The sequence below is a fragment of the Coptis chinensis genome, chromosome 8 (assembly GCF_015680905.1).
Source record: "Coptis chinensis isolate HL-2020 chromosome 8, ASM1568090v1, whole genome shotgun sequence".
NCBI classification, from domain to species: domain Eukaryota; kingdom Viridiplantae; phylum Streptophyta; class Magnoliopsida; order Ranunculales; family Ranunculaceae; genus Coptis; species Coptis chinensis.
The window spans coordinates 22,722,850-22,736,450 of record NC_141463.1 but is presented as its reverse complement, the minus strand read 5'-3'; the positions used below and the strand labels follow the sequence as shown (position 1 = coordinate 22,736,450).

Below are 13,601 nucleotides of genomic sequence, written 5' to 3'. Positions count from 1 at the left end.
TCACACAAAAAAAAAAGACAATAGGGTAATGACGTTGAGAAGAAGAATATCTATCTCAAGTCACCTGACAGTGATGTTGAACATAAAATGAATGATGAAAAATCTGTTACAATATTATTCATACCAAGTCTTGAAAGTGTGAGAGAATAATCAAACCAAAGTTTTCTTGAATCCATTCATACAAATGATTACAAAAGGAGAAGATATACTAATATTTTTTAAGTCCACAAAGAGAAAAAGTTAGAGAATGATGTCGAGAGGTCGAAATAGTGATGGAACTATTCAATGTAGGGCGAACACATACCGAACCTTTAGGGATACTTTAATTCAAGATCGAAGAAATATGAAGTTCAGTCATTTTACATTTTTTCAATGAACTCTTACACTGGTCATTAGGAATGACCTGCTAATACACACTTCACGAATAAAGAACTCACTACTGCAGATAGAAATAGAAGAGTCACACCACGAATAATATAACATTGAAATTATTGACTGTTTGAGTAGGTTACAATTTGGCTTTCAATAGAGTGATTGGTACACTAAATCATAAGAAATTACAACTTTCAATAGTCTTAAATTAAGTGTTGATCAACAACATACATTATCAAAGTCGAACAAAAACATACGTATTGCAATTATACGAAGCCAAAAAACTAATGCAAACAGATTATTTATTAGAAGTTATTCTGCATGTCAGAGTGCAGAGCGCGCATACACTCTATTCAAGTACAATTAGAACGTGCCTGCGCCTCGCATCTATCCTGTTTAGAAATCCACCGTTTGTGTTTGTACAGACTCGCACTGTTTGTGTTTGTTCCTATTTTAGGAATTTGTAATCTCTATATAAACCATTGTAATCTCATTAGAAATCAATCATGTAAATATTCTCAAATCTCTCTCTCTAATTTATCATTATTACAAACGCAATAAACATATTACAAAAACTATTTGCAATCGATACCGAACCTGTAAACTTTGTTGCTTGAACCAAGGTGACTCCTTGTAATGTTTAAGATGAATTCATTTTTTTCAGAAAAAATATAAATAAATAATTATTACAGAATACATTCTCAACAATACCTGACATCACCTGGATAGCATGCAATGACATAAAGAAACTTCTGAAATGACTCACTTTCTTTTCAATGATGGACTGATCCCAACCTTAATCACTTCTTCATGATGATCTGAAGTCACCTTAACCATATTCACAATAACAATATTCATGAGCTTGAGCTTGAGCTTCTAAAACACATCATACAAAAATAATGAATCATCAGGTATGACCATACCAGCTACATTAAACCAAATTATATGGAGCAAACTTAAATTAGGAAACTGATCGACCGTCAAAAACCCACTTTGAGATAGCAAAACCGCCTTTTGTAAAATATAAATCAAAAATCAAAATTAATAAATTCAAAGATCAACAAAAAAAAAAACTCATATGAGAAATTACATACCTCTTTCTAAACTCTCATTCTCCAATAATCATGTCTGCAGAAAAATATATCTTCAATAGCAAGTGCACGCCGCTTTGAATTTTGTGGACTTAAGAGAGAGATAGGGGAGGGGGTGTTCTTGAGCAGGCGAGAAGAGAGGAATAAGATCAATTCAACCGATTGAAATCCGAAGTCACGAAGGAGGGATTTTGACATTTTCTACATAATCGGAAATGGAGAGATATATGTTGGGTTTCTTTCCCTTCAAATTCTCTCTCACTCTCTCTTTAGTTTTTATATTTTTCCAACATAAAATTAAATTAATAATTAAATCTCCAATTAAATGCATTTATGGTGCGTACAATTCAAAATCAGAGGCGTGGATTTGGGTTTCGACTTCAATTTACACAAATGCCCTATCTTTCATTCTTTCAACTTAAGGGTATAAGCGGTAGTAAAATATGAAATGACGAAGTAGTTCTTTCTAAATGCATTGAATAATTTGTTTGAATATTTTATCAAGAGTATTTAGTGGTAGAAAAAAGGCTGGTCCAATTTAAATGTCCATGTTAATAATGGTATACTCAACTAATTGAGATATATACTAGTATTTTGGGCACGCTCGATGAGCGTGAAATTTACCGTGTGCTACATGTTTATATGTACAAAAAATTGTTACATATGAAGATATAACAATTTCACGCTCATTTTGCATATGAAGATATAAAGGCCGAACTATGGACTTACCCCAGTAGAATGGAGTCCGATTTTGCTGTCTTAAAATACTGTGTCCTAGCTGTTTAGACTCAGTGTGTACCGTCAATTTGCATTGAAATACACACAGACATTTGTGTGTAAATCTCGAGGCATTATATAAGCGGTTGTGATCTATTTTGGATAGCTGGACAGTAAACTTTGGGACAACATAACTTAGTTCAGTAGAATGATGCGTAGATGGAGCTCAATTCGATTAAAATATAGAATCACCCTAATAGTCTGATTTCATGGCCTTGTAATCTAAATTATAGGTTTGGTAACTTTCAGAATCTCACATATAGGTGAAGGCACTCCATGTTTAAAAGGTCGCAGAAAAATGTAAATAAAGATCAGTTAAGGGACTCGAGACGGAGTACAAACGACATATACTAAAGCTATTGAGATGGAGTACAAACTCAGTAGTTGAAAAAGAAGTCATAAGAAGATACTAAATACCATATACATGTGCAGATGCAAAAGAACAAAAGACATGGTTGAATATGTTTCACTTCTACTGGGTACACATATATTATATAGTAATATAGCCATTGTAATTTTCTCCTAAAATTCTATGTATGGTAGGTAACTATGGTAGGTAACTGATCTGGTACATGTGCTTATGCCCTCATAGAGGAAAGGTCCACGTACATTAGCCATCCATAATTCAGAGTAGTTAGCAGGCGGAAGCAAACATCTGTTGTGAAGTTTCACAGTCTGCAAATATAAGATGATAAACATTTAATCAGTACGTAAATATCACCGTCAGTATAGTTCATAATCAAATGCCATTTTCATTCACTAATTGTCGTCTATAATTCAGGCGCTCTGGTTCTCGTAGTTGGGACCTCTGCTCTGCAATCATTTCGACCATTTGTTGTCCATAACGAATACGACGACGTTCTCTATCAGAAGCCAACTGATCTTTACTCTTATTAAGATTCTATCTTCGCTCATAAAGGCGTCTCCGCTCACGTTGCTCATCAGTTAATCTTCTACTTGATAGAGGACAATGACCAATGTTTTTCGCAACATCGGTCAACATGATGACACCTGCTGGAGAACGCATATACATTAATAAATACAATAATGAAATCTATCTAATAAGCTAAGGTTTTTTTTTAGCACTACCGGATAAAATTATAAACAAAGGACGGTCCAGATCTATCTTAGACAAATCTAACGGTTGTGCAAAACCCAGCAATTTCTCTTTAGAAAAACCCCTTCCTTTCTTCTCCAATAGGCGTAAGTTTGAAAAACCCCTTCCTTTCTTCTCCAACAGGCGTAAGTTTGATTGTGCTTTAGATCTCGCCACATAAGTTTCACGCTTACCATTTCATTATTCTATTCGAGGAGCTCGCTTTCCGAATTAACGATCGGGCGTCCCAATAATCTCGAAATCCAATAGCCGGCCCAAAAGAAGAAGGCAAAGAATTACGTGAGTCTATTTTTAGAATTGAATGTTTCAAGAGTAGTCGCCACATAAGTTTCACGCTTACCATTACAAGCTCTGCTTTCCGACTTAACGCATCAGCAGCGTCCCAATAATCTCCAGTCCAATAGCGGCCAAGTGCAGAAGAAGGCTTGATTACCAGCAGAGAAGGCAGCAATTACGTGAGTCTATTTTTAGAATTGAATGTTTCAAGAGTAGAATTGAATGCATTGAATGTTTCAAGAGTAGAATTGAATGTTTTAGAAGCTGGGTATCATTCATGTAGTGTCATTCATGTAGTGTTACAACTGTTGGAAGAAATAAAGGTAGTATTTATGTAAGCTGGGTATCATTCATGTAGTGTCATTCATGTAGTGTTACAAATGTTGGAAGAAATAAAGGCCGTATTTATGTAGTGTTACAACTGTATCATTCATGTAGTGTCAATAGAAGCTGGGTGGGTTGACAATCATTAGTGTTGCTGGAGATGCCTGCGTACCATTCACATTAGAGGCGACCAATTTCTTCCTAGGTTATTATTTTAAAATGGAACTAAACAGTAAATTTTCATGCTGCACTTTCACAATACGTCGAAAGATATTTCAATTATCCATCTACACTGTTCTTACCAAGAAGCAAGTTCTCTACAATGACCATGTGTAGTTCGATTTTCGATGACAATTTAATATTGTCTATCATGAGAATCGATCTATCGACTATTACAACATTGCTTGAACTTAATTTGATTTTTGTTCGTGGGGATATTCATGAACTTCTCGAAGTTTCACAGAAGTTGGTTAGAGCTCCCCTAAACCAATATTCCAGGTATAATATTTCACCCGCTTTTGTCCAGTTACATATCTATCATTATATTGATTGTTTGTTATTTACGGGAATTGAAATGTCATTTGAATATTGTCTATCATGAGAATCAGTCTATTACAACATTGTTTGAACTTAATTTGATTTTTTGTTCAGGAGGATATTCATGAGCTTCTCTTGAGTTTCACAGAAGTTGGTTAGAAATCCCCTAAACCAATATTCCAGGTATAATATTTCACCCGCTTTTGTTCTCAGAACTCCCCTTATTAAACCATCATTTCAATTATTATACCATTTAACTTTCTGTATAATTTCCTTCCTAGGCAATCATGGTGAAAGAGCGAATTCAGGCTGTGCAAGAGCGAATTGCAACAGTATGAAATACTATTATGTGATTTCACTTTGTGTCATAACCACTTTAATATCTATCACACACATATATTTGTTCACACATATATATTTGTCAAGTTACATATCTATCATTATATTGATTGTTTGTTATTTACGAGTACAACTATATCAACATATTAACGGGCGTATCTTAGGTCGCCACTTCATTACCACAAACTGGAGAAATGAAAGAGAAGGGAAAGGAGTTGTTAATTCACACAGTCAATTCCACAGCACGACATCCTGTTACGCCTCCCAATCCGATATATGTGCCTCCCCATCGAAGATATGCTACGCCTCCCAATTTAGTATATGTGCCTCCTAATCGAAGATCTGCTCCTTCTCCATCTGATGTGCTTCATAATCGAAGATCTACTCCTTCTCCATCTGTTGTGCCTCATAATCGAAGATCTACTCCTTCTCCATCTGTTGTGCCTCATAATCGAAGATCTACTCCTTCTCCATCGGTTGTGCCTCATAATCGAAGATCTAATGCAGCTCCCAATAGACTATCTGTTGTGCCTCCTAATCGAAAATTTACTGCAGCTCCCAATAGGCTATCTGTTGTGCCTCCTAATCGAAGATCCACTGCAGTTCTCACTAGGTTATATGTTATGCCTCCTAATCGAAGTTTTATTGCGGTTCCCAATATGTTATCTGTTGTGCCTCCCAGTCAAAGATCTATTGCACCTCCTAATCGGCGATCTATTGCACAACGTCTTCGAAGAGAAAGGGAAATGCAAGTGCCTCTAAATCACGATCAAATGACTATAGCACAACAAAATCGGAGACAGAGAGAAAAAGATGTTATGTCTGATCACATAGCAGATTCCTTTAAGAAGACGAGGTCAACGTACGAAGTTGGGTCCTCTTCATCAATGTATGATATCTCTTACAGAGAAAACCAGCCTCCAGTCACAAAAGATGTAACAATGCAAAGTTGTGAGGATAACACTATGTAAGTTAAGTGCTTAAATTCTCACTCTTATGTTAGGTTTCAACATATCGTAAAACGTGATATATCATGGGTCTATTTTTGCAGTGATCATGATATAACTGTATTTGACGAAAGTGAAGAAGAAATTCTTAATTCTCATAGAGGTCATGCGCTTCCAGTTCCAAATCGCCGTCACTTTTTGGGAAAGATGGATGTTCTTTGTCCATTTTGTTCGGCCCTTCATTGGAAAGATGAACAGTTATCGAAATCAAGGCGCAACCGACCTTTATTTGGAACTTGCTGTTTACAAGGAAAAGTTAAGCTACCGCTTCTTTCTCCACTGCCTCCGGCATTTAAATCTTTATTCGAAGGATCTAATAAACGTGCAAGATTATTCCGTGAGCAGATTCGGCAATACAATGTGTGTAATGCCTTTACCAGCCTTGGTTGCAAATTTAACGATCGTGGTGTTACATGGGCGGTCCAACCTCATTCATCATCCCCATGGGGAGTTCGCGGGAACCAAATCGGTTTATTGTTGCCCGATCCGGGGATGGAACCTAAGTTTTCGCAACTTTATATTTATGATCCCCTAGCTGCTTTGGATCACCGCCACAATCGCAACCCGAATTTGTCAAGGGAAGTGTTGAAAACTGTACAAGAAACTCTTCTGGAGACCCACAAGTTTTGTGATATCTATAAGCAAGCATTTGAGGTTTTAACTGAAAATGCTTCTGAGAATAACAATGTTTCGGTCCATCTACACTATGATCCGCGTTCGGATAGACGAAGGTACAATCTTCCGACAACTGATGAGATCGCAGTGATATTGCCTGGAGATGGGAGTAAGGTTAATGCCATGCGTGATATTGTACTTCGTTTGAGAGGAGGGCATGAGTTGGAACGGATAAGCGAATGTCATCATCCCGCTTATTTGCCTTTGCATTATGTTCTTCTGTTTCCTTATGGGGATTTGGGTTGGTCACCTGATTTAAAGTTGTGGGACGTCAAGAGAAATGCTCCAAGCAATGCAAGACTCACCCAATTATTGTATTACGCCTACCGTTTGTTTGAACGACCCACAAAGTACTCATCCATCTTGCTGGGGTGTAAATTGTTGCATGAATTTTTTGTTGATGCTTGGGCTGCATATGAACAGAACCGTCTACGATATATTAGACTAAATCAAGACACCATCCGTTCGGATGTGTACAAGTGCTTGACAGATGTTGCACTTGAGGGATTAAGTCCTGATCAAATTGGCCAACGGTTCATTTTGCCTTCCTCGCATGTTGGAAGTCCAAGGCACATGTACAAGATTTTTCAAGATTCAATGGCTATCACCCGCACTATAAGCACCGATATTTTTCTTACGGTGACCGCAAACCCTAATTGGCGTGAAATTAAAGATCGCTCAAGGAACACCAAACTTCAACACTTCGCCTGAAATAGTTGCACGGGTATTCGAGCTGAAACGAAAAGCAATTATGAAAGAAATCTTGAAGAATGATATCTTCGGTCGGGTGGTTGCATATGTTTATACCATTGAATTTCGAAGCTGCACGTATTCCACACATGCATTGCCTTTTATTTCTCGCGCATGATGACAAGATTCGAAATAGTGAGCAAGTGGATAAATTTGTATGTGCTGAATTCCCAGACCTCGACACCCACCCTGCATTATTTGAAACAGTGAAAAAGTGCATGGTTCATGGCCCCTGTGGTGATCGAGATCCGAGTGCTTCATGTATGGAAAATGGTCGATGCACCAAAGGCTATCCAAAAGAGTTTGTGGAGGAAACAATTATGGATAAAAAGGGTATTCCATTTACCGGCGCGACAATCGGCAAGAAATATTTTGTGAAGAGGAAGAATAAAATGGTTAAAGTTGATAATGGAGATGTTGTTCCCTATAATGCATATCTGTCTGAAATGTTTGACTGCCATATCAATGTTGAAGTTTGTGCATCGTGTCAAGCTGTTAAATATATTAACAAGTACATCTACAAAGGCTATGACAAAGCAACAGTGGTGGCGGTAGGAACAAATGATGAGATTCAGCAATATATCGATGCAAGGTACATTGGACCAACAGAAGCTGCATGGCATCTATTTCAGAATCCAATGCATAAAGAGTTTCCAAGTGTCCAACGATTGGCGCTTCATTTGGAAGGTATGCATAGGGTTGTTTTCAATAGCAAAGAGCCTATGGATGCAATTCTTGCCCGAGCCAGAGACCAAACTTCAACGCTAACAACTTTCTTTAAACGTTGTGATGAAGATCCAGATGCACGAGCATATACCTATCAAGAATTTCCACGACACTATGTTTTCCACAAAGACTCTCAAGAGTGGACTCCTAGGACTCAGGGACCTTCCATTGGTAGGATGTATTTTGCAAGCCCTAATGCCGGGGAGAGGTTTTATCTACGCTTGCTACTTACTGTTGTAAAAGGGCCTACCTCCTTTGCATATCTTTATAAAGTTGGTGATACCGTGTACAACACATACAAAGAAGCATGTATTGCCCGTGGGCTGTTGGAAGCTGATGATGAGTGGATACAATGCCTAGAAGAGGCGGCGATAATGAAAACTGGATATCAACTACGGAGGTTGTTTTGTGTAATTCTTTTAGAGTGTCATCCGTTACGACCAGATCTACTTTGGAGCAAATTTGCATCGAGTATATGTGATGATCTTGGACACTGGCTTCGAACAAAACATGGCATCCCAGATCCAACTGATGAGCAAATAACAGATTACGGCTTATATTTGGTGGAACAAATCCTTTTAGAATCTGGGAAGACATTGGAAGATTTCCCGCCCATGCCAAAGCAAAAGGAGGATTGGAGCAAAATTGTTGGCAATAGGCTCATTTGGGAGCAACGCCAACTTCAGCATGAAGGCATAGGAGAAGAGGCTGCAGTTGATGTGAGTCGTCTTAATGACGAACAACTTCATGCTTACATTGTTGATCGATTCAAGATATGGTGACAAGGGCAAACTTTTCTTTTGAATGGAGCGGGTACAGGGAAAACTTTTTTGTATAATACAATTGCAAAGGCCTGCCGCAGCATGGGCCTTATTGTTATCATGGTGGCATCATCGGGAATTGCATCTCTGTTATTGTCTGGTGGACGCACTGCTCATTCTACATTTAAAATTCCAATTGATGTGATGGATACCACTTTTTGCGGCTTCACTAAACATTCTGACCTTGCTGACCTATTTAAAGAAACAAAACTAATTGTTTGGGACGAGGTGCCCATGCAACATAGATACTGTGTTGAGGCTGTGGATAGAACACTTCAAGATATTTGTGGAAACAAGAAGATATTTGGTGGTATCACTACAGTTCTTGGTGGTGATTTTCGACAAACACTACCTGTTATACCGTTAGGCCAGAGAGAGCAATTTGTTGGTGCATCACTACGGCGCTCTTTCCTTTGGAGTTATTTAGAAATTTTGCACTTGGTACAGAACATGCGGCTTGAAATGGCGGAGTCTGAGAATGTCGAATTCGCCGATTTTTTGTTGGAGGTGTGCTATTAATGCCTTCTAATTAGAATGGTTTTTCTCTATTAGTTCCATATATAAACGAACTATTTTAGAAACTAATGAATTCATTTTTTGCTTTGATTCATTTAGATTGGTTCGAATCCCAAAGAATGCGTACAATTGCCAAATGGAATCCGCAAGTGTACCAATATCCAAGAACTCATCTTCTCTGTCTATCCCCAATTGGATGTTATGGACACACCGTCTCCAACTTTCTTAACTGATCGTACTATTCTTGCTGCCCGTAATGATGATGTGAGTGCAATTAATGAGGTTGCACTGAATTTGTTCCCTGGTGAAGCGCTCGAGTATTTGGCTGCAGATAAAATTATTGAAGATGATATTGATAATCCAAGTGGGGCTCACTATCCCACCGAGTTTCTCAACTCCCTCGACCCTTCTAGCTTACCACCTTTCAATCTCAAGTTAAAACCTGGATGCCCTATAATGTTGCTCAGGAACATAGCACCTAAAGATGGCCTTTGCAATGGGACACGACTTATGGTGCTTCAATGTGCAAGTAAAGTCCTTCAAGCCAAAATTTTGACTGGAGAGAAAGCGGAAATCCGTACTCATCCCAAGAATATCTCCGGCTCCCTCAAATTCGAGAGTTGCCTTTCAAACTATCAAGGCGACAATTCCTGTTCGACTAGCTTATGCCATGACAATTAATAAGTCGCAAGGTCACCAAGAAAATATGTTGGCATTGATTTGAGGACACCGGTTTTCAGTCATGGGCAACTCTATGTGGCCATGTCCGGATGTACTTCTTCAAAAGAATATCCGTTTTCTTCCACCTAATGCAAGAAATTGTACCACAAATGTCGATACCCGTAAGTTCTTCTCTAAGAACATCGATACCAATGAGAAAAGGTGAGTGAGAAATTAAAGAATGTTACTTTTATTGGTTTAGAAATTAAAGAATATGTTGTATCCATATATATGCTATGTAAGTTTTTATGATAGTTTTTTTTTTTTTTTATGATAGCGTGGATACTTAAAAATAAGAATAGAGATTATTTTATTTTGAGAACCATCTCTTTTGTAAACAATATGCTAAATGTATCAAGTCTAAAAATCATGTGTATGTGGTTTGTTTGCGTGTACAAAGTTAAATTGCCATAATTTTTCAAATGCATGATTGTAGTCTTTGTTCCATGACGCATTTATCCATATGGTAGCAGAATGGTGTGAACAGTATGCATAGAGGGGAGAATGAGAGAAATGAGAAACTCGATCAGTGAGCGTGGAGTATTTATTTTATTTTATTTTTCCCTTTCGTTACTATAATTAGTCCTAGGTGAAAAATTATGCAAAGTCTTCTTTAATGTTTAATGAGTTGTCTTTTAGTTTTAGAAGTAATTTGTGTTATGTATAAATATGAAGTTATATATTTTGGTATGGTTGATCTATGAGGATTGTATTGTTTGATTTTCAGGTTATGACAGGATTTAGGTTTTTGAAATATTGAAAATACAAAGGAGACTCTGCTGGATTTTTTTTATTTAAAAAAAAAAAAAGATGATGCTCTTAATTGAAGACTCTCTCCCTTTATTTTCATAATTCTCATTCTGATATATATTGAATTAATGAATATATAAGGGTATGTGTAATGAGTTGGTTTGTGAGAAATGAAATGCATAGAATTGCAATAATTAAACTCACTTGAGTATGCGTATGAAATGATTATGAAGTATAAAACTGTTGGAAATGGTTATATCATCGATCCAATGCTACCATAGAGATGGTCTCTCTTGGGGTGTTGTTCAAAAGCAATGTGTCTAGAGTGCCGACTGGCACGGGCATTCACTAGTATTTAAACAATATAGAGATAGTAATTTCAAACATGATGAATTAAAAATAAAAATAAATAAATAAATAAAATGCAAAGACCGAGTTCATGAACCGCTTTTAAACTAAAAGAAAAATTACAGAACTTAAATACTCATAAGCTTGATGATTATAGTAGAAATAGAATCGATGAAATGTGAAAAGAGCAATACTATACCAATAGCAAAAGTTTGGATTATTTATATGAGCGATGGAATGAGTTGATACAAAAAATCACTCAAAGATGAAGTATTACACTAAATTCAATTGAAATTAATTAGTTGGAAATTGGGAATTTGGAAGAGCGTTATCGTGAATAGAGATGGCAAATTGAGTTGGAAGAATCTGAATAGGTTGTGGGCCATCCATAAAAGCCCATCAGAATAGAAATAATCACACATTGAAAGACATCTATGCCCTTATTTAACATCATATATTACAATTAGATAGTACATGAGTTCATAAATAGAAGTCGAATTAAAGATAAAATAGGAAACTAAACCGTTCTGCTGAGTTTTATTTATAAGTGAAAGATATATATATATATATATACAAGTATCAACAACCGTGCTTATGATCGGTGTTTTTTTTTTTACTTTAAACTCGTTAAGCTCTAATAATTCTCGGATAGTATGATTTTTGTCGCTCTAACCTATGTCTCCGATAGTATGATTTTTTAAATTTTAGTTTTAATCTAAAAAATAATATAAAAATATTAGGAGGGATTGAATATAATTTCAAGAATGTGAATGGGGTTTTTAAATTATTTTAAATAATATGAAACTAATTCTAATTTTAGTAAAGTGGGAGAGTTTTTTGCAAATTGTTTAAAAAGGAAAGAACTGATTAGAAATTTAAAATAATTAAGGGAGGTGGTTCTAAAATCTTAAAATAGAGAGATTGAAAATACACTGCTATTTTGAGAAGTGGGACTCCTAAAGACCCGCTATAAATTATGCAAAGTCTTCTTTAATGTTTAATGAGTTGTCTTTTTAGTTTTAGAAGTAATTTGTGTTATGTATAAATATGAAGTTATATATTTTGGTATGGTTGATCTATGAGGATTGTATTGTTTGATTTTCAGGTTATGACAGATTTAGGTTTTGAAATATTGAAAATACAAAGGAGACTCTCTTTGGATTTTTTTATTTAAAAAAAAAAAAAAATGATGATGCTCTTAATTGAAGACTCTCTCCCTTTATTTTCATAATTCTCATTCTGATATATATTGAATTAATGAATATATAAGGGTATGTGTAATGAGTTGGTTTGTGAGAAATGAAATGCATAGAATTGCAATAATTAAACTCACTTGAGTATGCGTATGAAATGATTATGAAGTATAAAACTGTTGGAAATGGTTATATCATCGATCCAATGCTACCATAGAGATGGTCTCTCTTGGGGTGTTGTTCAAAAGCAATGTGTCTAGAGTGCCGACTGGCACGGGCATTCACTAGTATTTAAACAATATAGAGATAGTAATTTCAAACATGATGAATTAAAAATAAAAATAAATAAATAAATAAAATGCAAAGACCGAGTTCATGAACCGCTTCTAAACTAAAAGAAAAATTACAGAACTTAAATACTCATAAGCTTGATGATTATAGTAGAAATAGAATCAGTAAATGTGAAAAGAGCAATACTATACCAATAGCAAAAGTTTGGATTATTTATATGAGCAGTGGAATGAGTTGATACAAAAATCACTCAAAGATGAAGTATTACACTAAATTCAATTGAAATTAATTAGTTGGAAATTGGGAATTTGGAAGAGCGTTATCGTGAATAGAGATGGCAAATTGGAGTTGGAAGAATCTGAATAGGTTGTGGGCCATCCATAAAGCCCATCGTAATAGAAATAATCACACATTGAAAGACATCTATGCCCTTATTTAACATCATATATTACAATTAGATAGTACATGAGTTCATAAATAGAAGTCAATTAAAGATAAAATAGGAAACTAAACTGCTACGCTGGAGTTTTATTTATAAGTGAAAGATATATATATATATATATATATACAAGTATGCGAACCGTGCTCGATCGGTGTTTTTCAAGGCTTTAAACTCGTCGCTCTAATATTTCTGATAGTATGATTTTTGTCGCTCTAACCTATGTCTCCGATAGTATGATTTTTAAATTTTAGTTTTAATCTAAAAAATAATATAAAAATATTAGGAGGGATTGAATATAATTTCAGTAATGTGAATGAGGTTTTTAAATTATTTTAAATAATATGAAACTAATTCTAATTTTAGTAAAGTGGGAGAGTTTTTGCAAATTGTTTAAAAAGAAAAGAACCCATTAGAAATTTAAAATAATTAAGGGAGGTGGTTCTAAAATCTTAAAATAGAGAGATTGAAAATACACTGTTCGGTTGAGAAGTGGGACTCCTAAAGACCCGGCTATAAATTATGATTTTCA

The 13,601-nt window shown here is 35.7% G+C and overlaps 3 protein-coding genes across 3 annotated transcripts; all 3 read left to right on the top strand.

Annotated features, from left to right (window-relative positions):
• Nucleotides 1–4,410: 4,410 nt before the first annotated feature.
• Nucleotides 4,411–6,162, top strand: LOC147480564 (uncharacterized). The gene is made up of 4 exons (XM_086580458.1): nt 4,411–4,455; nt 4,609–4,677; nt 4,776–4,826; nt 4,998–6,162. The coding sequence occupies exons 3-4, from the start codon at nt 4,782–4,784 to the stop codon at nt 5,802–5,804; spliced, it is 852 nt and encodes a 283-aa protein (XP_086436584.1). The 5' UTR covers nt 4,411–4,455; nt 4,609–4,677; nt 4,776–4,781; the 3' UTR covers nt 5,805–6,162.
• On the top strand, nt 5,988–7,226 carry LOC147480563 (uncharacterized). Its single transcript, XM_086578691.1, has one exon. The coding sequence runs from the start codon at nt 5,988–5,990 to the stop codon at nt 7,224–7,226; it is 1,239 nt and encodes a 412-aa protein (XP_086434817.1).
• Nucleotides 7,227–7,354: 128 nt separating this feature from the next.
• On the top strand, nt 7,355–8,773 carry LOC147480562 (uncharacterized). The gene has a single exon (XM_086578690.1). The coding sequence runs from the start codon at nt 7,355–7,357 to the stop codon at nt 8,771–8,773; it is 1,419 nt and encodes a 472-aa protein (XP_086434816.1).
• The last annotated feature ends 4,828 nt before the right edge of the window (nt 8,774–13,601 follow it).